This window comes from Crotalus tigris, unplaced genomic scaffold (assembly GCF_016545835.1).
Source record: "Crotalus tigris isolate CLP2741 ecotype Arizona unplaced genomic scaffold, ASM1654583v1 scf7180000023687.2574627, whole genome shotgun sequence".
Lineage (NCBI taxonomy): Eukaryota > Metazoa > Chordata > Lepidosauria > Squamata > Viperidae > Crotalus > Crotalus tigris.
The window spans coordinates 954,153-980,295 of record NW_024100118.1 but is presented as its reverse complement, the minus strand read 5'-3'; the positions used below and the strand labels follow the sequence as shown (position 1 = coordinate 980,295).

General features: G+C 36.4%; 1 protein-coding gene across 1 annotated transcript in view; it reads right to left on the bottom strand.

Moving 5' to 3' along the window:
- Positions 1-4,104: 4,104 nt before the first annotated feature.
- MRPS27 (mitochondrial ribosomal protein S27) overlaps positions 4,105-26,143 on the bottom strand; it is a 42,150-nt gene continuing 20,111 nt past the window's right edge. The window contains exons 5-11 of the mRNA XM_039320740.1: positions 17,641-17,755; positions 15,141-15,219; positions 13,877-13,992; positions 12,849-12,951; positions 10,446-10,588; positions 9,059-9,205; positions 4,105-4,985 (exon numbers count right to left, since the gene is read on the bottom strand). Coding sequence (XP_039176674.1) covers positions 4,746-4,985; positions 9,059-9,205; positions 10,446-10,588; positions 12,849-12,951; positions 13,877-13,992; positions 15,141-15,219; positions 17,641-17,755 — 943 coding nt within the window. The 3' untranslated portion in view covers positions 4,105-4,745. The remainder of the gene's footprint in view (positions 4,986-9,058; positions 9,206-10,445; positions 10,589-12,848; positions 12,952-13,876; positions 13,993-15,140; positions 15,220-17,640; positions 17,756-26,143) is intronic.

Sequence of the window (26,143 nt, the reverse complement as noted above, 5' to 3'; positions counted from 1 at the left end):
CAAGTCTTGTTGGTTTTTTTTTCCTTTTATTTGTAAAGATGCAATTTCCATCTAAAAGAATCACAATCACGCTATTCCCTTTTTAAATATATAAATTTAAAATAAATATTTGTATTTATAGTAGATGTTCTAGTCAATAGAACTATACTAGAATAAGTAAGAACTATATCATTGTATCATTTTCATGAACAGATATGCCCTTTCCTATTCAATGGGGTGCTTATGAAGTGCTAATTTTGCAGTTCTAATATTTTGCACCTATAGCTGTCCAGCTTTTGCCAAACTACAACTTCCCAGCATCTCTCTCTATTGGCCAGGTTGAATAAAAACTCAGTGCTTCCCTTGCTTTGAAGGTGGAGTTAAACTACTATGATTTAAGGTTCCTACTGAAGCAGTATTATCAATTCTCACCAACCTGACCTATTGAAAAATGGAACGCTTTAGCAATAAGAAATCCTAATTTGAGTCAAAGATTTCACCAATATATTGTTAGCAATTTGTTCACTTTGGCGGAATCTACAGGAGCTATGGGGAAATTATACTAAAATTAATGAACAATTAGTTAATTAAACTGCTTGCTTGCCAATACAACCTTTCAATATATTGTAGGAAAATGGGATATTTGGCCCTAAATCTGCTTTGTAAAGTAGTAAACACCAAAGATTCTCACTTTGGTGTTATTGTTTGACAGCAAAGAAACATAATTTCAATTATAGCAAGTTTGCATTTTAACTAGGGCTGAAAATTATGTAGTTCAATCATTAAGCAATAGCAGATTACTCATATGGGAAGAACTACAAATTCTTGATCCGTTTTTGGCTTATATAAGGCAAATTTCTTTAGAACACATTTTTTACAAAGTAGCAAAAATTATTTATTTTAAGGATTTTTCCTGTAAGTTCCAACAACAGTACCTGACATTATATGTTGAATCTCAATTCAAAGACTTGTTTTTTAAAGAAGGTCTTCTGAAAGGCCACACGCCTCTTCTGGCAAAACAGCCATTTCTGCTTAAGCCTCCTTGTAAATACAATATCCTATCACATAGGAAAGGTTTTTTTGATTGACTAAACTTAAAGTTTAATATAAATGAATAGATTACATTTATATTCCGCCTTGTCTTTGAAAGACTAAGGTAATCAGCAGAGATCTTATTTTCATTTTGATCCATGACAACCCTATGAAACTTCTGAGAGGATGACTCTTAACTCTAAAAGTTCATGACTGAGAATGCCTTGAATGTTGGTCTCAATCCTAATCCAATATTTTAACAATTAACCCCACTGGTGCCACATCCCTGACTCACGTTTCTTGAAATTAGGAGCTGAAGCAAGGGATGCTCAAAGATGAAAAGTCATTGTGTAGTCTAGGGCAGCAACTCAAGAGGACAAGGACTACTAATTTTTCAGATTTAAGAGGACAAATCCATTATACACTAAATTCATCTTTTCTACTTAGCTATGACCCATAGACTGGATCTTGTTGTATTGTTCTCTATGAATAAGTTTACTAATGTTTATTTATTTACCAGTTGTAATGATATTATCCTGTGTCTGGGACAGCCAAGCACTAACAGTGATCTGAGACAAAAGGAAATCCTCTTCCAGTCAGTGTTGATTCTTGGTGACTGCCTAAATTAGAGCCCACAGTTTTCTTGGCAAGATTTTCAGACATGGTTTCTTGCCGATGCCTCCTTCTTAGGGCTGAGAGAGAGTGACTTACCCAGGAATACTTAGCTGCCTTTGTGCTGAAGATGGAACTAGAACTTAGTCTCCTGGTTTCTAGCCTGGTACCTTAACTATTAGTCTAAATTGGTTCTCTTTCATTGGCTTAAAGGCTACTTTTTAGCATGCTTGCATAATCATTTGACTAAGACAGGAAACAGGAAAAAAAAGAAAAACCAAAGAATTCGATAGAAATTTCTATAACACCAGTTTGGAGAAACAAGCAGCTAATTGGTGACATTCTCTGAATAAAAGACAGCAAAGGCAAATTGGATGGTTCTATAGAAAATAGGACTCTGTAAAACAGAAAAGATAGAAAGAAATAAAAACAGCAGTAAATGATAAAGTTGGAATTCCAACAAAACTAGAATGACAGAGGGTAATTCCCATTAGGAGTTACTATGGTTCAGTCCATAAATCAGAATAAGTTAGACCTCAGTATCTGATTCAACAACTCCTCCCAAATGTTCCTGTCCTAACTGCTTTTTAACATCAAATGCAATATCATTCTTAGAAAGTAACAAGAAACGGGTTCCTCCCTAGTGGTCTTCTCACTCTAGAACAGTGGTTCTCAACCTTTTTAATGCTGCGGTCGTAAGTCGAGGACTACCCAACCAGTCGTAAGTCGAGGACTACCCAACCGGTCGTAAGTCAAGGACTACCCAACCGGTCGTAAGTTGAGGACTTTCCCTGCCCGGGAGCGCTGCGCATGCGTGGTGCCGCCCCCTGCGCTGGCCAAGGCGTAGCTGGCAAGCGGCAGAGACAGTGCAAGCCGACCACCGGCTGGGCCAGCAGCTGGCCCAGCCCAAGGGAGGTAAGGCACCCCGCCGGGCCCCATGCGTGCCAGCAACCCTCCCTGTGCCCGCCAGCCTCCCACCTCCCACCCCTGGCCCTCTTTTACTTACATTTTTAGTAGTTGCTCAGCAGGGAGGGGTGAAAACTTCCAGATAGCTCGCCTTCGCTGCAGAGAACTTGCAGCACCGTTTGCAGAATGGGACTTTTGGCGGGCTCAGCAGGGCAGAGACAGCCTGGACAATTCCTATTCGCTCTCTATTCAAGAGAGTCTATTCTATTGGCTTTCAAAAGCCAATAGAATAAAAGGGAGTAGCACAGCCAAGGAAAAGGGGAAAAAAATTGGCAGACTGCCTTGTTTGGCGACCCCCATGAAATGGTCGTTTGACCCCAAATGGGGTCCCGACCCACAGGTTGAGAACCACTGCTCTAGAAAGTTTCTCAAAGATTGCTTGGCACATAATGTAACGTAATATAGTATATAAGTAGTTTTAGGTTAACAATGGCAATTGGAACCGAACTTGCCATTGCTAAATACCAAGGTCATAAAGTGCATCAGTGAGTTAGTGCTTAGTGATGGCAATTCCTTTTCTGTTGTGGCCCCCACCCTCTGGAATATTCTGTTGGAGGTGAAGCCTCCCCCCCACCCACACAACATATGCCTGACCTTCCAGAAGATCCTGAAGATTTGGCTCTGCCGCTTGGCTTATTATGTTTGGGGATATCTTGACTTGATAGAGGTGGTTTCCACTTCTAGCACCCCCCCCCCCAGTCTTGGTTTTTAACTTTTATTTCATCTTCTAATTTTAATTGTCCTGTAGTACTCTTTTACTTTTATCATATCATAAGCTACTCAAAGTCACTGTATATGTGAAATGGGGGCTATAAAAATTTAATAAATAAATAAGTTCTGATGGTTTTATTACTGTTATCAAGAAACGACCATGAGGGATGATAAGCAAAGACCTCACATGATCACAACCTCTGACTTACTGCTGGCTTCTTCCCTTTCACTTATGGGAAGCTGAGAGGAAAGATCACAAATCATGATCACGTGTTCACAAGGATGCCATGACAACTGGAACTTCAAGCACTGTTGAAAATACCACTCATTCAGGGCTGTCACAAGTTCAAATGATCACTGAATGAATGGATATAAGCCAAGAGCTACCTGTATTATACCATACTTTCCGGCGTATAAGACGACTTTTGTAAGCGTTAAAATCTGCGCCGAAGTCGGGGGTCATCTAATACGCCAGAAATAACGGTAGTTTCTGGCGTATAAGACTTTACTAGGCATGCGACTCAGCGCCGAAGTCAGGGATCGTCTTATACGCCAGGTCGCCTTATACACCAGACTATACAGTACTTAAAGTATATGAATAGCTGTCCAATTTGAACAATGAGGGCCTGTGTGGCATACACTAAACCAGGAAACAAAGATGTAAAAACAAAATACAAAATGCCAACTAAAAACAAACATAAATCAATCAGCGATCAGGAACTAAATCTATTGCATTCTTCCATACGTATTAGCTCCTGATGGCACGTTTAGTTTTATATTTAAACATCAACTTTGGCAAGAAGATTGACATAACCAAATGAAGATTTATTTTATTGAGATTTTTACTATGTTGTATTATAAAAGTGTACAGTGCCTTCCTAGGTAGAGTCCAGGTCGGCCTCTTTTTCTCTTATTTGTTAGTAATAGGACTTGCAATCTGTCCTATTTCAAGGACTGAGAAGGGCTGACCCAGATTAATATTCACAGATCACAGCAGAATAGATTATTTCTTATTCTCTGAACTCCCCTTTAACTCCCAAGTTGGAAAGCGTGAATATATGTACACATTCAAATTACATTTATTTATTGTTTTCTCTGAATTCTAAACTATCAGCAATGCTTGTCAGTAACTATCATGAAAAATAGTATATGCTGACGATGAAAAATGTTCTTCTGAATATACTATCTCACTCCAACATTTTAGAAAGGAACCATTTGATTAAATGACAGATTTTTGTTCTCAGACACAACAGAGGTAATATATACTTTCAGAAGAACAGTAATAATAATAGATTTCGGAGACGGGGATGACATATAGCCTGGATCATGTAAAGATTTAATGTGTGGACAGCCAAGTCTGTATTGCAATAAAGTACTAGACAGGATGAGACTCTGCTTATTGCCAAGACAATTTAAGGCGTAACGGAAGTCTATAAGCAAAACCATCATGTGGCTGCATTTGTTTTTTTTCGGCTTTCCATCATTTCCTTAGCTTTTTCTTTCATTTCTTTCTCCCTTTCAATCAGCATTGTTTGCTCTTTATCCCACTCCTCAAGTTTCTCTTTGTATTTTGTAATGTCTTCCTCTTCAGATGCTGGTAGCTTCTCCTCAACAAGTTGAGTAGTCAGAGTTAACAGCTTCCTAGATTCCAACTTGCCAAGGGAGTGAAGTTTAGAATTCAGCTCCTGTCATGGTTGGCATAAGAGAGAAAGAAAAGGAAAGAAACAGTTAATCAGTTTCACTACTTCTAAATAGACTGCCCTGGCCTATATAATCTTTCCTTCCTTTGGAACTGGAATTTGACATTCTACAAGTAGGCTTATGACAGCTGATTCACATTTATTCTTGGAAAATTGCCCTGGCCACAATAAATGAGCATTCAGCCTTTCCCAAAAGGAAAAACCAAACAAAGCCATGCAATGGTTTATATTTCAGATATTGGGTAGATGTTTTAGCATTATGTAGTGGGGTATTGTGGTTGTTTTTGTTTGTTAGTCTTTGTTTTTTGCTGTAATCTGTCCTGCCAGATTCACACTGTTTGAATTGGGCAGCCCTATAAATCCAATAAATAAATAAATATATACAATGACATATATAAGCTAGATTTTTGTAAAAACATTATTTAGTAATAACGAAGCAGAGACTAAATTTATTAGTTTTTAGTTTGGTTAAGTGCTGGAGTAGGCTGAACTTCTAAAAGCATTAATAAAGCTTCCTTCACAAAAGTTCACTTCCCTAAAATTGACAATTGCTAGCCATTCCAATATTTTAGAGTCCTCTGGTCCCATCCTTAGGCACCCTGCTGAGGCAAAGACTTACGCCAAATTGCTTCAGCCAACCTTACTGTTAGCAGATGGGAATAATTAAACTATTAATTGTATAATGAAGAGATCCCAGATTCTTTATGCCATTGAGTAGTAGATTCCTATATGGCCTTTTTCTAAAGATGTTTTCGAAGTTACGCTCAGCTCTGTGTAGGCATTACAAGGTGAGCTGAAAGGAGGGACCTTGGCCAGACCTCCTCCATCATCAAATAGATGGTGCAGTATTTCTTGCAACACACTACAGTGATGAAGCATAAAAAAAAAATTCACTTAAGTGCCTTAAGATGCAGGATCATTTGTGGTTAGAGATAATTTATAGGACAGCTTGACGTTCAGTGGATTTAACTGCCTTAAAAGAGAAACACCCCAGAGAATGAGAAGAAAACTATCTCAGAAATATGAAACCAGCAATTTAAAAATTCTATGTGTTCCCCCCCCCCCCCAAAATAGTTACTTACAGTAAATGAATCTAAGGATTAGCTGGCATTGACTTATAAGGTCAAATAAGATGCATAGTAAACCAATCTTCTAAATTTCTTAGATCACAGCCTACTGAATAAAAGACTCTTAATTCTGTGTAGAAATGTACTATTAATCATTTTCTATCGTTCACTTAATACATGAAACTTTTATTCTGCCAGGAGTGCAAGATAATAGCTTAATCGTCAAAATATAACTGGTACTGAACCCTCATCGATTCAGATGGACTGCAAACTGGTAGTTTATATTTCCTCTTCTGGAAAGTGAGGATGACATTTGCTGTCCTCCCAGCTTCTGAAATTTTACTCCAAGAGTTCTCAAATATTACTAAAATGACTCTGACATTACCTCTGCTTAGTATCTTCAGTAATCTATCTGACCCTGGTTTAATTTAGTTTATTTCTCTTTTACCCTCTCCTTGCCTATCTTATACTGCAGTTTCCCCCTACTTCTGGTGGCATAATGATGACTACCTAAGGCTTCATCTCCCTTCTGAGGGAAGACAGTCACAAAAATGGAAGTCAAGTAGTTTCTCATACCCAAGAACACTCATTGTTTTTATATCTCCTGCAAGCTTTAGCTCATTCTGAAATTTAGCAATTCTAACAGAGTTCCTACCATTTTGGAAGACCATCTCGCAGTCTTCTTCAGGTATGTCCCTCTCTTTCCATCCCCCTGCTTTTTCCTTTAATGTTTTAGAGAACTCTGCATGTATTCATATTGGCCTCTTTAGATCATTCCTGTTTTTCTTTCTTGTGGGGACTGTGTGAGACTGCACCTCTAATATACCATTTTGTAGAATTTCCCAATTGTTTCTTCCACCTCTGACTAACAAAGTTCCCAGTAGGGAGGACAAGGATAATAAGTTAGATTCCCATCAGATTATCAAGATCACTGAAAACTAAACATTATTGTTACTGCATACATCTTTGAAAAATGGTTACCAGATGCAGAAAGGCGTCATTTATTTCTTCTGTTTGCCTTGGTGGTCTACACAAAATTCCCAAAGTGGTGTTATTTTCTCTCTCTCTTGTTATTCCTAGTTTCTTTCAACATGCTCTGCTGAATTTCTGTTCAAGTACATTTTTCTTTTATGTACAATGTAGTATCCCTCCGTTCTTTCTCTTGGGTCTGTTCCTTCTGAATAAATTGCAGACTTCCATGGCTGTGTGCCAATCATGAATATCATCCCAACATGTTTCAGTGATACCCATCACATTATATTTGTCTTTGTTTTTCTGAACTAGGATCTCTAGCTCTCCCTATTTATTTCAGATACTTCATGTATTAGTGCAAAAATATAGGCATTCTGAGTCTGATCTATTGGCACTTCTCTTTTGGTATTGTTTAAAACTCATCCTAGTCTCTTCTTCTCCTTTGTGCTCTGCTTTTTTGGTCCCAATCTTTGAATGCATATTAGGTCTTGGACTTTTTCCACTCTCACCCTTTTGGTTTCATTTAATGCCCTAATGGCAAGCAATAGTAATAGCTCTTAGACTTATATACTGCTCCATAGTGCTCTACAGAACTCTCTGAGTAGTTTACAATGTCAGCATATTGCCCCCAACAATCTGGGTCCTCATTTTACCAAGCTCGGAAGGATGGAAGGCTGAGTCAACCTCAAGCCCATCAGTATCAAATTCCAAGCTGTGGGCAAAGTTAGCCTGCAACATTGCATTCTAACCACTGCCTCACCATGAGACCTAACGGTAAGACAGGCAAGATGACCTTCTTCTCAGGTTTTGTTAAAGACTTATAAGGTATCACAGCTTTTGAAATATCAGCAAGGCACTGGACTAATTCTGACATACAGTAGTTCAACATTTATTTATTAAATTTATTTGCTGCCCATCACATTGCAAGGCGCCTCTGGGTGACCTGCAAAGTTAAAAACAATAAACACACACACACACACACACACACACACACACACACACACACACACACCAAAAATTGTAAGTTATAGTAAAAAGATGAGGCGGGAAAGAACAGAGGAATACAGGGGGAAAGATGGGATCTGCTATTAATCCACTAACCACCTCCAGCGTGGCACTCCCCCATTGGGGCCCCAAGCCAACTGGCAGAGCCAGGTTTTCAGGCCCTTACGGAAGGTGAGGGAGGTGGGGGCAGATATTTTAAGTCACTGATTAAGCATCCAGTATTTTATAATCTTTTCTCAACCCTGGTGACTTCTGAATATTTAGACTTCAAATGAGCTCTCAAAGGGAGTCCTGAATCAAAATTTATAGTATAGAGTACAATATATCTAGGCTTTTCTTAGGAGGTGACAGTATACATACTGTAAGAGAAACAATACAGAAACTACTGTATGAGGAAATTAGATTGAGATGACATTTTTAAATCCTCTAGCAAACAGTGAACTTCAACTTGGGTCTTTATCTAATAGGTGTAGTCCAACATTCTAACTATTAAGCTATATCAGCTCTATATAATCACTTACATAAAGATGTCATTTAATAACTCATCAAAGGAAGGGAGCTAATAAATGTAAAGCCTTCTGAAGGAGGGAAGCTAATAAATCTAAAGCCTTCTGAGATGATGAGAATCTAAAAAGAATAAATATGATACTGTGATATATATAGTTTCTATACCTGATATGAAATCAGAATTACAGGAAAGTTTTCCAGCAGCTATATGATGCAAAGGACAGATATATGATCCTAGGAGTGACATTTTATTTTAATTATTAGGAGTTTCACTTATTTAAGGCACATGTATGAAAAATAAAAACAGATTACTAACAACCAGGTAATAAGAAAATGACACTGAACATGATTTTCTCCAGGCAGATTCCTGGCTGAACCAGTAAGAATGTAACCCAACATCGATACCTATCAATAGCCAAGAACCTGGTGCATTACTAGTGGGGTAATTAATGATGTCTTCTTTCCTCAGGAGGGAAAAAAATCTAGAGGTGGAAGGAGAGCGCCTACCTTAAAACGGCTTAGGTATTCAGGCAGTCGAAGCAGCTCGTTTTCTTCTGGCGGTGTCTGCTTCGGTGCTTCTTCTGAATCCTTGGGGTCTTCTGGAGAAATATGGGGCTCAGGTGCCGGGTGCAAAATATCTCCCAGAACATCAATCTTTGCAGCAAAAAAATAAAAACGCAGTGGATGACGTAAAGTAACATAAAAAAGTGTCCCATGTGTGAATATCTTTTCACAGTTTGTGCATCTTCCTTAACATCTTGAGAACATAACATTAAAATTAAAATCCAAACAAGTTAGGAACTAAATATCAACAACAGAGTGGGTTGAAAATAGGATGCAGTACCTTAATTTTTTGTTTTTGTTTTTACCAAATCTCTTGGTTTTAACTGCAGAAAAGAGCTTAACTTTATGTAAAGCATGTATTGTAAACTGAAAATATAAAACGGCAATGCATAACAAACTATTTAAAGGCCAAAATAGTTTTAAGAGACTGAAAATATTAAGAATTTTTAAGTTGGCTTTTTTTTTCATGTTTGCATGTTGGTTGAAGACTGATATCTGATGAAGCAGACCAGGCCTTTCTGAAATTACTATTGATTTTATTATTGACTCCAAATTAAATCACAGATGCTTTTTGCTGATAATGGTTTGAATGTTCATAACAATTACAAGAAGAGATTACAATGTATTATGTTATATAATTTCTATCTGAATTCCTGTTTTGGAAAGAAAAGGCTTCATATCAGATTGTCTATGATTTTCAACAGAATCATGCACCTATACCCTTTCTTTGATAACAAGTAAACAAAAAGCCTGTCTGAATGGAAATCTGAGTGACTCTGTATTATGAGTTTTGAATGTGTTTTCCAAAAGTTGATATTCATCAGCACTGCATTAAAAGTTACTAGAATCAAGGAATAGGGAAGATCAGCTGCATTATTAATAACTGTCAGAAGCAGAATCAGCAGTGAGGTAAGGGCGAAGAAAGCATTTTTCTGGGCTTCCTGGAATTTTTTTTCCCAAGGTAAAGATTTATTTATTAATCAATTAATTTTCTATACCACCCATGATTCTTACACGACTCTGATGATTTACGAATGGAATGGTAAAATCATATAAAAGCCATAGTTAAAAACAATTAACAAACAGAATTAAAACAGAGTTTAAAAGAACAATTAAAAAGATGAAAAAGCAGAGGGAGCACCTTCAACCCACCAACCATCTCCAAGGCTGTATGACAATCTTAGTCCCCCATGCCAGTTGATACAGTCATATTCAAGAAATGCTTCAATACATATTCAAGCTACATAAAACAATGCTGAGAATAGTAGCAACCCTGCTGCTGAGTCACAAATATACCAGGCCACATTTGCTTAAATGAGTTTTCACTTACTGCTTCCTGGCAAAGCTTCACATCTTCAGGAAGCAGAGCCACATCCTCCATTACTTTCAAGGCTCTGTTCAGATATCCCGGGGTCCACATGAGCGGCATTAGGTGGTAAACAGCTCGCAATCCTTTCTGCAGCTCCACTTTACCTATGATTTAACAGCTTTTTACTCTATTGCTTAAATGAGAAAACACAGCTAACCCTTGTGGCTAAAGAGATGTGGTGATGAATATAACACTAGAAACTATGTCAGCATTTTCTTTAAAAATGGACATGGTGTTCTAATGGGCTGCCAGAAAATTTTAACTGAGATTGTAGGATATGGAAAGGAATAGTTTAACATCTTCTTCTATGTAGGCCATAACAACAAAATCTCCTCCTCTTATTATTACAGTTAGATTCAAAGTAGAAAGCAGATACTGTACTGTACATCAGCAGTCTCAAACCTTTCTAGCTCCACAGACCGGCAGCAGTGGTGGTGGCAGCTGTGGCGGGGGGGGCACAACCTAGATTCAGGGCATGCGCAAATGAAACTTTGTGTTCTCATGTGCTGCTTGTGCACCCTGGTTTCCAATCAGCTGTGGACCAGTACTAGTCTGCAGCCCGGGAGTTGGGGACCTCTGCTGTACAAAATTCCCAGAGGGATATTAAGAAATCCATCAGGTTTTGGCTTTCAGAATGCTTTTCTAGTCCTCTGCAATTCACTAAAAACGGCCCTTAAACAATGTTGAAACAATATCTGTATAGTTCTTCTAGGAAAAGAGTGTCTGGTTTCAGTAAGTATTTCTTGGCCTAGTTGAGATTAAGTTCTATATTTTTATTTATTTGATTAATTGATTGATTGATTGATATAGTTGCCCATCTCAACTAGTGACTCTGGGTGATAAACAGATTTAAACTAAAGTAAAAACATTGGAACAATTAAAATACACAGAAATATTATAAACCAGATCACCAATATAAACCCCCTTCATGCATGTGGGGTCCCAGGCCAACCTGATCTCTAGAGTGAGAATGCTGCTTGATAGTGAGATGGACAGCATCATAAATGAATGAGCGTCTTTTATCCTTTATACAGGTATATTCCATTGGATCTGGCATAATTGCAAAATGCACATACTGATAGCACAACAGAAAATAGCTTTTGACCTTCAGAATGTTCAGGTGAATCTTTTGTCTACAGAAATAAAGCGATTTGCTAAAGCCAGTTCCTTTTTAAATTGTTCAGGGATGTATTCTAAAGATTTTAAAATGCTAATCAAAGACAGATTTTTAAAAGGATAGCTGAAGTGGGACAAAAATGTGCGAATTGGTTTACAATTTTGATCTCTACTGCAGTAGAATCCGCCACTTTTTAAACTGTACCATCAGGTAAAATCAGGATCAGCCTCTCATTCTGATACGTCATTTTCACTCTTATTACAGGTGAGAAACCAATGCATGTAAAAGGGCAACTGTCTAACACTTTTTGATAAAGCCTCTCTCTCACCTGAAGGTAGTATGCCAATTAACAGCTATTTGTAGGGGAGGGCAAGGGATTTTTAATGGACCCAATAAAGCCATTGTAAAATATAAAAGGCATTGAAACAGAGGGAATTCTGACACTGTATGTTGAATTTTAATCAAAAGATAAATGACAAAAGGAATTGAAGGGATTAGGGACTACCCTAGAGGGATCATTCTCCCTTCTTTAAATGTTAATTTAAGGTCTCTAATACTAAATAATAATTAATTTTAGAGAAATAACTTCCATACATACAAGGAGAATTTTTTAAAAAACAAAAGAGGGCTACAAAGAGGACATTTCAAACATATCTTTTTTTGAACAATCTGGCCCCAGTTCAAGTTGGGTCTAGGCCAGGGGTAAGCAACCTTGGCTCGTGGACTTCAAGAATTATGACTCCCAGAATTTCTCAGTTGAAGTCCACGAGTCATAAAAGAGCCAAGGTTGCCTACCCCTGGTCTAGGCCCTATTCAGCTTTAAACCAATAGCTAGTAATATTCCTAGTAAGTTAACTTGGAGGATACAGCAAAGGAATCTATAATGCTACATAGAAAATCTTTAATTTTGGGGCTCCAGTTAGAAAATAGCAAGGGACTTCCACATATATAACTAAGGAATAATGCCTACTTGTTACCATTTATCTCCCTTCTCAGTTTTGTGGGAAGGTGGTTGAGGGGATGAGAGAAAGACAGATCCTACCTTTTGGGCTTTTCAAATATTCAGTACAACTTTGACTAGCCAGGTGAATTTTGCATTATGTAGACTGAATGCCAGTTATGATTTGGTTCTAATTTTGTATTGTGTCAAGGTATATTAGTATTTAATTGAAGAAATTCCATTTACTCCAAGCTAATCAATAAAGCAATACAGAAATATTTTTAATTAAATATTTGTTAAAACTTACCAAGGAGGGCAAGGCCATATAGCTGAGAACTAAATCCTACAGTGTTAGTCTGCTTGAGGCCCACTAACAACAGAGATGTTCCAAGATTTTTCTCTTCTTCCCACTGTAAACAGGAAATATTGCTTGAAAAAAATGTGAAAGCAGAACAAGATTATACACCCTCCCAATTCTCTGCTTTATTAACAAAATATCTCTCCATCTATATGTGCTTCAGTAAGTGGAAGGGCTTTTGTTTAGGGCTCGCTGCACTCTAAACAGGCTTGGGCCTCCTTAATATTTAGGTAGGTAACCTTCAGGGCTGTAAACTAGACTCTAAAGCAGGGGTATCCAAACTTGGCAACTTTAAGACTTATGGACTTCAACTCCCAGAATTCCCCAGTCAGCATGGCTGGCTGGGGAATTCTGGGAGGTGACGTCCACAGCCTTAAAGTTGCCAAAGTTGGACACCCCTGCTCTAAAGTTCAAAAAAGAAATCACGGATGAACTCATGTCCAAGCACTTTTATATGGTTGCTAAGACAACTTATGGCATGTCCATAATGTAATGAGGAACTAATTACAACTTGAAAGCTTTTCTTTTCCTTTCTTGCCTCCCTTTCTTGCCATACATATATCCTCTCTCACACAGAGAACGCAAACAGCAATGTGAAAACAGTGACAGGCACAAAACAGCAGCTTCCTTCACTTGTGGATGTAAATATATGACTTCTTAAAAATCTCAGATACAAATTGAGTTTCACTAAGTTTAGGAAGAAAGATAAAAGTGAATAGCATATCCATGATATATTTCAGTTTTTTAAAACAAGACCATGAAGAAAAGGAGATGTTTGGGGAGAAGGAAGAGTAACCATGGGGTCAATCAAGGGCCGTATACCAGCTGGCATAGCCTTGCAACTTAAATTACATCTAAAGACCTTAAGTCTCTTCAATTTGGCTTTAAATCATACTTTGGAAGTATGGACATGCAGCGTCTGAATCATATTATTCTTTAGCCATAACCACAAACATTTCATTATGCAAGTAGCTTACCGTAAGTTCTGATTTGGTTGCCAAATATTTGTACATGGTATAAAGAGAGAGAAATTGGGTGGACACCTTAGTAAAATCTTCCTGTATCATTATCTCAGTCACTACATCCATAGCATCTAAAAATAATAAAAATGAGCATTAAAATGTTGCTTAAAATTTATTACAATAATTATCTCACCAATGTATTTATAGAAATGAATATATCAAACTGTTTATTTCAGATTAATATGACATAAACAGGTAATTAAAAATCCCAGTGACATCATGGGAAACAGATAAGCACTGTAAAAATTAACATCATTTCAAACTTGATATATGTACTTGACTGGATTCCCATATTAATACTTCTAATATTCAAATTAAATACCTATGTTAATACCATTTATCAGATTTATAAATTAAGGGGAAATATCTTGAGTTTTCTTTAGCTAAACTATCACTGCCATCTGATTTTGAAGTTTTTAATTTTCCTCCTTTTCAGCTTTATTCCTGGGCATACATCCTGATTTTTCCTTTACTAGAATCCAGGAGATCACATCCAAAATTCATTATAAACTTCTCCAAGAGAAGTCCCATTTACTCATTATTATACTGTTGCTAGCATGAAATATTGCAAGGTAGATTTGGAAGATACTGGGAGAAAAATTCAATTGAGTTCCCTATTCATATGATATTATGGTCTTCCCACAACCTGAAAAAAAGAAGGCTGCTTTGGTAGTATATCCTATTCAAATATCTTCTGACTTCACAGTTCGATCTAATTCTTTGGGTAATATTCAAAAAAGACAATTTCATTATTCTGGAAATGTAAAATGATGGGGAGACACTTAACATATGAAATGGACTTGCACCACTATTATTCTGTTTTAATTTAATATGCCTAAGTTTGTTGCCCAAATTTGAATCACGTAATTGCAGGGATGCTGCAACAGTCATTAAGTGCGAGGATAAGTTGTCAGTTTTCAGTGTTGTTGTAAACTTTGAACAGTTACTAAATAAATGTTTGTATTTTGAGGACTACCTATATATCTTTTTTATGAGAAGAATTCATAGTCATTGCATTAATCTTGCCACCTGCTTTACTTCTACTATCCTCTTCCCTTTAAAAAAACATATCTATTCCTGAAATCATAGCAAATTAGTTGTAAAGAAATAAACTCAAAAATAGGCATGTCCAGGAATAAAGAAATGCACAATACATATTAAGGGTGAAATATTTAATATATACATAGTACCTAGTGTTTAATAAATATGTGTTCCTTACTTTCATAGTTCTCATCTTTTATAAAAGAATCCAATAATAAATTGAAGGTAAAACTATCTGGAATTATTCCAAACTGTACCTGGAAAAAAAACGAGCAGAGAACAACGCTGTGTTAATGCCATACTTCTAATAATTTTGAATAGTGGCTTGAATGCATGACATGACTGAGCAAATCTAAAAAAATATCTATCAGTATGCATTCTGCTTCTATTTTCGCTTTCATAGATAGACATGGGAACATAAGAAAGAATTTGCAGAGTAACTTGTGTCTGAAGAAAACAGTTGTTCTACCCATTGGCTAGCACAGGCTTTGGATCAGTGTTTTTCAAACTTGGCAAAATTAAATTTTGTATATTTCAGCTCCCAGCATTCTGGGGTTGAAACCCACCCATCTTTAAAGTTACCAAGTTTGAAAAATGCTACTTCAGCTGAGGCAGCATTAATTAAGCATTGCTTCAGGAAATCCATGACAGCTTTCCCACCCCCCATCCATTAAGCTAATAAAGAAGAGAGGCAGAACTATACATCCAGCAGCCCTGATGCTATGTTTTCTTTTCATCAACAGAGATTAGGGCACATAACCATCCAGCTACATTGAATGTACCCAGCCACTTTCTACTAGTGAACTTTTACAGGGAAATGAGTACTCTAATTTTTCATTAATCACAGGCATGAGTTCTCACAGGGACACATATTTTCCAACATGCACTATATATAAATGGCCTTTGCATTCCAAGCCAAGGACAGATAGTATTCACAAATTTCTGCCATTTCATTTTGTTTCCTGCCAAGCTATGGCACATCAGGAAAGAAGAACATGTTTTGTATCCTTTCATCCAAGCTTTTAAAACTTTTAGCAATAAGAACCATTTCCTTTAACTCCACATTGACACTGAAGTATCCTGGTGCTGTTGATGCAGGAGACCTCAAAAATTTAACTTGAGTGCCAGACAAAAACATAAGAAAGTAAGTATTTCCAGGAATGTGGCTCTCGGAGCACAGAAAAATAACTCAGATAGATATTTCTGCTTTTGTTCCAAACAGTTCTCAGCTAAATAGAAGTCATCCCTTTAAAAGTTTACTGTGGTGGGCGCAGTCTGATTAAATAAACCAAGCTATATATTAAATCCCCTAATAAATTAATCACAATCTAGGCAAGAATGTTAAAGGTGTTCACTGATGGATTTCAGAGAGGGGGGGGGGAGGGAGGGAGGGAGAAATAGGCTTTTAATTACTCTTACTGAAATCAAGATAGCATTTCATTACATGGGCCAGATTATATCCATAATATGTAGAAAAGAAAGAGGACATAAAATGAAGAACTGCATCTGTCGAGGATTTCAGCATAATTAATCAATGCCCTTTCTAAAAACATACCATGACAGTAAAAAATAATTCTTAGTTTAAATTTGAAAATAGCAAGGTAATCCTTCTATTTAGGAACCCAGATGCAATTTGGAATATACAGTATTAACACATTCATTAACAGGATTAAATTATATATGTTCATTATTTCAGTAGTTGCAATCTAAGTATTATTTGCAAAAGATACCCAGAATAACAATATGTTCAATAACAGTATTTTCTGATATCAAGATATATAGTTTGAGTGCTACAGAATGCGCACCCTTATTAAATGTTTTACATTAAAAAATTAATATGTCTACAAACATAGCCTACAATAACTATTTATGAATCCTTATTAGAATATACTAATTATGTTTAAAAGATAAAGAGAAATGAAGTGAGGAATTATAGCGTTCAGTGTTCAAATGAGAGTGAAAGACCACGTGTCACACTTCTCTAGTTCTAAGGTTATATTTAAATAAAAAATGATTATTTCGTATCAATTGGTCACTTGCATATATTTTCAAAAAGAAATCAAAAGAAAGAACTAGATGGGTATAGCTCATTACTGTAGATGTGGTACTTAATATAATAAATATAAGAAGTGGCCCTATGCTGGGGGTCACTTCTATTCAACTTTTTAGGTTGTTTTGTATATTAACACGGTTCTAAAGGAATTATTCTCTTTTGTAGGTATTCTAGATCTTTTGAATTAAATATTACTGGTTTGGAAAGAATCAAGTGGAAAATGGAAATAGAAACCATATGCATTTATGGTTGTAAAAAGTTAGATTACAAGGACATCCATCTTCTCATCTATTATATAACGGTCTGAAGAACTTACTTTTTGCTCTTGGGCCAGAATTTTTATCATCAGGAATCCCAATACGAGGACTGCAAATCCCAAATTCTGGACTGCACATAATGTATATAAACATTTCCCTTTTTTTCCTTTTCTATTTTTTATGCATGCTAAGAAGACTGGTATAAAAAATTAATAATTTAATTGCGTAACATGTCAAGAATTTCCTGTGTAACATTAGTTTTGATAAGTACATGAGCAAAGTATGATTTTGTAAAGACATTTATTTTTCTCTGTTTTGCTACTTTCCTTTTTTTACATATAAAATAAAATATAATAAAATTTAAAAACCTTGTTTTGTAGAGTATACAAAGCTTTGTCCTGTGCACCAAACTTAAGGCACTTCCTAATCCAGCTGTGGATGATCCAGTCTCTTAAATAAAAGCAATTAGGACTATGACGAAACCTAAATGATGACAGAAACATCAAGAATTTTGGAAGTTAATGTTGAATTTGTGATCCCTATTGCCCATAACTGGTTCCGTACAATACAGCCAATGCTTCTAATTTTTAAAGGCATATAATTTTCAGTAAAATATTGAAACAGCTACTTTACTCAAAATGTAAGTCAACTATATTTAAAATATTTAAATGAGGTTTTGCAAATTTCTAATTTTAAAGTTTTAATTACTTGGGGCCATTTCATACATACAATCCAATTGCACCAGCTGTCAACTGGTAATCACAATCAATTCTGCCCATCAAGAAAATTACAGTATTTGAGAGATATGCAGTTTGAAACATCTTTTGTCACATTCTCACTTTACATTTTATATGAAGAACTGTTTAAATTCTAAAATTTAAATGAAAAGAATAATCATATATAATGCAATAGAAAGTCATAATTAGCCACCAGGAAAAAAAAAACATGTAAAAGCAAACTAGATTCAAAGCAGCTTTCTTTATCAGGGACTCACCACCAGAACCAGCAATTATTCATATTAAAACACCCTCTGGAATTATTTTTTGAAATCAATTAAATTGAGAAATATGAAAATAATATATCAAAAATAAAAGGGTCATTTTAACAAACAATTATTATACCTTTATCTGAAATGTTCCATTTAATTTTATTTTGTGCCAGTAGCCTTCTTAATTGCTTAATCCTCACTGGACAGTATTGAACAGCTGGGAATTGCTTTTATTCCCCATTGTGACAGACTGTGACAAGCAGGTGAAAGAGTTCAGCTGTGGCAGAAGAGGCAGCATAGCCCAGATATGGACAGCAAACAGTTCAAATGTTTAATTAGCTTGCATAAGTCAGCCTGGAAGCAATTTTTTACAATGTTCAAGATTATGCTTTTACCACTGACTGGCAGAAAGGATATATTTCTGAAATTTGTTTTCTTAGCTTTTGAATTGTTCAGCTACATGGAACATCACAGCTATCAAAATACAAGAGACAGAGAGAGAGAATATTCTGCAAACATCCTAATGTGATAGATGATGTTGTTATGGTTGCAGAAGGATCCGCCCTGAAATAATTAGTTCTCTATAATGTATGATCATTAAAGGAAATTCTGCTTGACCAAAGGTCCTCTAGGGACTCTCTTCCTAAGTAGAGAAATCCTAGTAAGCTGTTCTGGAAGTGCAAAAAGCAGTTTTATCAACTGCACAAAGAGGTTACTAAGAAGCTAGATTGCTAAGAATGTCAATTTTAACCTAAGAAACTAACGTCAGGCAAAACCACCCAAAATGGAAGAAAGATAAATAAGCTGCCTCATCAAATATTATTGGATTAGCTGGTGAAAATGTCCCACAAAAACCAAGCTACTATGTTTTACCTATTGATTTCATAGCTGCAGAGATGACATTTGGGGGTAATTGCTAGAGAGTTTTCCTGTTCTTGGAAGGATCCACTGCCAATCTCCTATTTGCCTAGTCTGTGGTTTTCTACTTCTTCTTGTGGTTGCTGTTTCTATTGAACAAATTAATAGTGTGGAGAGCACTTGTTGAACTTTCCTATTAGTCATCCAGATAGAAAACTGAGTGGCTCAACCCTGTTTCCCCGAAAATAAGACCGGGTCTTTTTTTTTTTTTTTTGCTTCCAAAAGAAGCATCAGATCTTATTTTGGGGGATGTCTTACTCACCTCTGGTATCGAAAGTCCCACCCAGGAGGTCCACTTCTTCTGGGCTGAAGAAGCAGCTTCATTCTGCAACTGCATTCCGGCCTGCATTTTGCAGTCAGACCTTTCCAGAAGGCCTCTGCAGCTGAGTACAGAGCTATGGATTCAACCCATAGTTTGGTCCTCGGCTGCAGAAGTCTTGCAGAACGATCTATGGATTGAATCCATAACTTGGTTCTTGGCTGCAGACCTTCTGGAAAGGCCTGTGACTGAGAAATGCAGGCCTGCCTGCAGAAGACGTGAGCTGGTGAGGAGAGGCCTGGCTGCAAGGTAAGTGCAGGGTGCATGGGGCAAATTCCCCCCACCCTAGCTTGATTTTTAAGTCCGTGCCTTGCCCCAAAATTAGGGCTTATTTTTGGGGTGGGGCTTATATTAGGCCAAACCCCAAAAATCAAACTAGAGCTTATTTTCAAGGTAGGCCTTACTTTTAGAGAAACACATTAGTATTTCCTACTCATTCACAGTATTTTGAGAACAGCAGAAATGAACACAATTGAGAGTCAGCTTCAAAATAATTTGTGAGGGCTGGAGAGTAGAAAGTGAGTTAAAGTTGTACAAAGTGGCTTCAATTGTACATGGCAAAGTAAATGACCAATCTAAAATTCATATTCAGGATATGGAATGGCTGCAAAACATTTCATCTAAATAACCAATGAGCAATTAAAAACACTGTTGAAGGCAATTCTGATGGTAACAGTTGCTCTGTAAAATAGATCCCAAGCATGAAATAAATGTTTTGGAATAAAAGCTCCAAATATGGATAGTCTCAAGCTTTTCCGGGTAAACCATTTGAAGCAAGCTCAAAGGGTAAAATCTCCTGGGATACAATCTAGAAAAATGAACTTTTTTCTCAGAGGAAGTTTTAATTTATTGCCAAAAGTGAACCAAAAGAAAAATACCACTGGCTGAACTGTTGAAATACCACAACATTTTAAGGCTACACAGCTATCTTACAATGAATACCAGTGGTTTGCAAACTTGGATTATAAAAAGGAAGTCTTGGTTTAAATCACACAAAAACATACAATTATCTTAAATGTTCTAATTCCTCTTCATGAACTCTCATGCTCTTATTACATTCCTAAAGGACATGTTTTATCATTTCCATAATCTTAAAGCTAGAAAAATATGGTTAACTATCTAGAGTGTACCCCTACTGCCTGTGTCATAAGGTTTTCAGGATAGACAACAGTTTAAAATAGGAAAAATCCAATTTAATAACAGAAAACAACTTGTAATGGCACAAAAGAAAATTCCTAACCATATCTTATGATTGTCTGACCCACTGACTGAAGCCTTTAAATCAGAACTGGGTAAAAATAAATTAGAATTTATTGACCAATCTCCAAATAGCTAATTCAGCTAGGATTTCTGAATTTTGGTTGTTCTAAAGCAGCAATAGAAATTTCACTCCTTTTACTTTTAATTATATTGCCACAATGGAAAGAAAACATTACTGATGGCGGGGCATTAACCAGAAGGTCTAATATTCCTTCATCTTTGTTACTCAGAGCTAATTTGTGACTTCAAATTTCTTTAATTCTAAGTATGTCCAGCTATGATGGTTCCGCTGATTCTAGTAAAAGTCAGAATAAATTTATAAATCACAGCTTTTTTTGCCACTGTGCTAAGATCCATATAATCTATAAATGACAAGGCCCAGGAATCTCTGCATCTAAATGACAGAGGCCTTAGCCATATCCCTTTTTTACAGAACATGAGGATGAATGAAAAGTACCAATCCACAGATGCTAAAGCAGCCTGAAGCTAAACTGCAGCAGTATTTAACAGCAAGAAAGATTCTTCCATCCGAATGAGCATGCTTTCCAGAACATTTATCAGATTATTATAGCCACCATCCCTTTTCACTACTGTCAAGTGAATTTCATAGAATTGTCCCTTATGGCTGAAGGCTATATATATTACCATGGGGAGAAGAGGTATGTTGTTCACTGAATAGAGTGGTTGGGTACACAGCCAAGATGTTATGTTCTGTTGCCAAGGAAAGCTATGGCAACAAAATTGTGTGTGTGTGCATAGTTTCTTAAGTGACTGACTGTTCCTTCTTTTCAAATTAATTTTATAATACACAGACTCACTCAAAATCAAGTTATCAAGATCCATTTGGTTGATCTAATTGCTTGACATACTTCCACTTGAACTCTGATATTAAGAACAAAAAAGATTCTATATTTGTTTTCATTAGAGGACTGCTTAAAAATTGCTTGCAGGAAACATTGGTTATATACGATCAAACTGAATTATGATTTGATGTATCAGTTATTTAACTGGTACTGATTGATTTGCTAGTTACACATGATTAAAATATGAATAATTGAATCCCATTATAAAGCAGAAAGAATGTTATGATCCCAAAAGTCACTGAAGAACAAATGCAGGGGATGGTAAATTCACACATAATAATCTCAGCTGGATTGCAGGATCAGGTAAAGAAGAGAAACAAATGTCATAGCTAATTAAATTATTGGCATGCCTACAACTGCATGTATGCAAGGGTCTGCATATGCAATGATTAAAAATGCATAACTTGTATATATGTAAAAATGTAAAACAAATCATTCACTATGGTGATTTATTTAAGGTTAAATTGTTGGACTATTCATAATTTCCTATAAAAAAAAAGCCAATCAGACCATGAAAAAGAGAACTGTTTCAAGCCTTTGTTTATCTTTTTGCTGCTATATGGTTCCCTTCAACAAATCAGCATTTAAATAATTTAAGAGGTGTGTCTTTTACTGAATCACCACCTCTTAAAGAGATTTTCAAGTAGTATAATGTGAAAACAAAAAGTTGAATTCCTTTGAATATAACATTTAAATAATTATACTTCATTGATTTTCATTATTTAACATTAAATATTAAATGTTTAATTATTTGAAATATTTTTACAGCATATAATATTTTCATTGTGCATTACACTGTGCATTTCTCTGATAATTTTTTACAAATTATGTATCATAACACACTCAGTCATTTTGAAGCATTTGGCAAGGATTTTTTTCTTCTTGAAACAAATTTGTATCACTACCTAATTAGACATAAAATCAGTTACAATTATAGAGAATTCTGATAAATAGCAGAGAGATTGAGTGTGATGAATACTGCTTTGTAATTCCAATCTTCCCACTAGCTGTCTGAATTAAGAGTATTCTTTTCAATTTGGCTCCACACAAGCAAAGCTGAAAGAGAAATCCGTTTATTTATCATAAAGAAATTTTCCCTCAATTAGCGCTCTACAGATCTGTTGAAATACAGATCAAACTTTCCCAATTGATATAGATCAGGGGTGTCAAACTTGCAACGTCATGTGACATGTCACGACGTATCGCAACTTTTTTCCCATTGCCGGCAATAGGGTGGGCGCGGTTTCGGTATGACGCATCCAGCCCGTTGGCCGGCAGTTTGATACCCTGATATAGATACTATATTGTCTGGGGATGAAGAAAGATATAATTCAGGATTGGGCAAATTTAATCCAGCCTGAAATTGCACTTATTTTCCTTTCTATTTCTGGATTTGGAGGGTGGCCATGAAAATAGTGATGATAATAAAGAAGAAAGTGAAATATGTTTTTACCCTTTTTTATTTTGGATCTGGGGGATTCTTGAGGAAAGATTTGTCAAAATGCTTTCAAGTGTTTGTGAAAAAAAATATTTATTCTGAAAACTGCTATTTTACCAAAAAATTTTGATGGCATGATCTGTGATCCTTGATGGTACCAGACTGACAAAAGTTCAATGATGAACTGGTATAACACATTGGGATAGGATCAAGCTGGAGTGGTCTGTTGTACATTATTGGGCCCAGATTACTAATAATATGTCTCTCAGGATGTGCAGTCTTCCCTAAAGAACCAATACTCAATTCAGGGTGAGTTCCTTTCAGCCTTACCAAAGAGACCAGTTAGGAAACATCGACATATAGGCTAATTCTACTTTATTGTAAAGATACATTAATAGAATCTTGGACGTCTGATTGTACAGTTCTCCCATCATCATCTTCACAGCCTCATAATTTAAGGAAGGTCCTCTCTGAGCCTCTTGTTTTGCTAATTACGCAGCCGTATGCTATGCTCCCACTTACCTTACCATTCCCCAGAGAGCCTATCTTCACTTTGGTCTCCCAAAGTCATTCCCACATATTACAATTTCTGAAACAATTTCTATTTTACCTTGATTTTATGTAAACAACATTCAGTAACTGCTATGTTAGGTATTTTGCACACACATTTGCATGCTCACAAACGCAGAATCAGTTGGAAAAGTATTAAGTGTCTCTCTGTTCCCTTCCAAAACAGGATATAATTAAACTGTCTCTCTGCTCCTTGAATAGGGTATAATTAGGTTGTGTTCAGGGCCCCAAGTCAGGAGAAAGAAACATTCAATCTACAATAACTAGGAATATAGAATGTATCTTACGTTTATAAATCAAGGCAAAGGGTAAACATAGATTGAATGAAAAGGTAGTCTCTACTACATTTTATATGCTAAATTGGACAATCAGGAGCTTTCTCTGCGATTTTCTGCTATTTGTACTATTGTATTCTAATAATCTATTGTTGGAGACAGCAGATCAAGCATATTTTAATACTAACACCCAGCAAACCAACACATTACTTCTCAGAACCAGTAAACTGATTGCTATTTTTTAAATTCCTAATTCAGCAGGGTAGTACAATTAAATAACATCACACACATTACAGTGTAGCTTTTCAGACCCATATACAATGAGATCTAAAACCTTCAGATAACTATATTTATAAAGCTCCCTACTTTTACGGAAGAGAACATTGGAAAGGTTGTGTATCCCAAGCAAGGCAAAATGTTATACAGGAAAAGTAGTCCTTGACTTACAACCATTCATTTAACAACTCTTCAGAGTTACAACTGAACTGAAAAAAGTGACTTATGACTGGTTCTTGTGCTTACAACTATCAGAGCATCGCCATGAAAATTTGGGCACTAAGCAACTAACATGTATTTATGGCAGTTGCAGTATTCTAATGTCATTTGATCGCCATATGTGACCTTCCCTTTTGGCTTCTGACAAGCAAAGTCAATGGGAAAAGCCACTGAACAACATGATTCACTTAATAATTGCAATGATTTGCTTAACAGCATGGCAAAAAAGGTCACAAAACTGAGCACAATTTACTTAACAACTGCCTTGCTTAACAAATTCCAATCCCAATTACAGTTGTAACTAGAGGACTACCTGTAACTGAATTTCAGACACCCATTAACTATTATATATATTCCACTTTTACTATTTTTATAAATAGTTATAAATAATTGAAGATGATCAACATACATAAAAGTCTCTCCTATTTTCCTCACAACAATGATCATGTGAGGTGACTAGGACTGAGAGTGACTGGCCCAAACTCACCCTGTTGGGTTTCATGCCTAAAACAGGATTATAGCTCACCATCTTCTGGTTTCTAGCCTAGTGTCTTAATCACTAGATCAGGGATTCCCAACTGGGGGTGCTCGCACCCATTGGGGGTACAAGACGATGTTCCAGGGGGTGCGAAAACTTTTCAAAATTATAGTATATATGCATAATTTGTTGCCGTTATTTCAAACTTTTGTAAGGGGTATGAGAATATATCAGAAGCGTTCTAGGGGTGTGGGGTATAAAAAAGGTTGGGAGCCGCTGCAGTAGATCAAACTGGCTCTTTGAATGTGACCAAATAAATAATTAAAATAGGTATACAATAATCACTTGCCATTAATAACTCTTTAGATGCTGAGAAAGGAAGACTGGAATATGGACATATGAAGGTTTTTTTCCCCAGTATCGGAAGTACTGAAATGCTTCTGTGGTGAAAAGATTTGCCAGTGATATCACTGTTGGCCATGGGATGTCCAGTTGGGGGCTCCCTTTGTGTCTCCATAAAGTTGCCTACCGAAGTGGTACCCATTAATCTATTCACAATTGCTCACTTTCAAACTGCTGGGTCAGTAGAAGCTGGAGTGTGTGACGGGAGATTACTCCGCTCTGCGGCAGCAATGGGTCTCAAATATGAGCCTGCCAATCTGCAGCCCAGTGTTGTAACCTCATGAGCCACTGTACTTCATGAAGTACATCAGTTCTCTGCACCAACTGCTACAGAATTGGGTGACAATGCATGCCAGAGGATCCTTGAGGTATTCTCCAACTGATAAAACAGATAGCATTCCCAGAATTTCTGCAATTACTGCTGTGTTTTTCATTGGCAGGAATACCTGGAAAAGCAAAACTGCAACTCCCTATGGGCTTTTGAAGGAAATATCAAAGGAACTACTTTCAGAGTGAACCAATTTCAGTTTCATCTTCTCTAAGCATGACTTTCAATGGAAATGTTTCCAGAAAGAATGCCATCCGCGATTTAATTATATTTTCATCAGACTCTTGATTGGGAGGGGAAACAAAAGATGCCCCATACATACAGGGCTACATACAATGTGACTAGAAGGAGAAGAAACTGTAAGGGTCAACAATTGAGGTGAAGGAAGACAAGAAAGACATGTAAGGCAACAATAAAGAACACAGACAGAATAAAAAGGTAACTGGCAATGAGGAACAAAGTTGTGTAAAGTGGAAGCAAGTGGAGGCAAGAAAGATCTTGTTCTTTTTCACATTTAATCGTTTACGATACTAACTC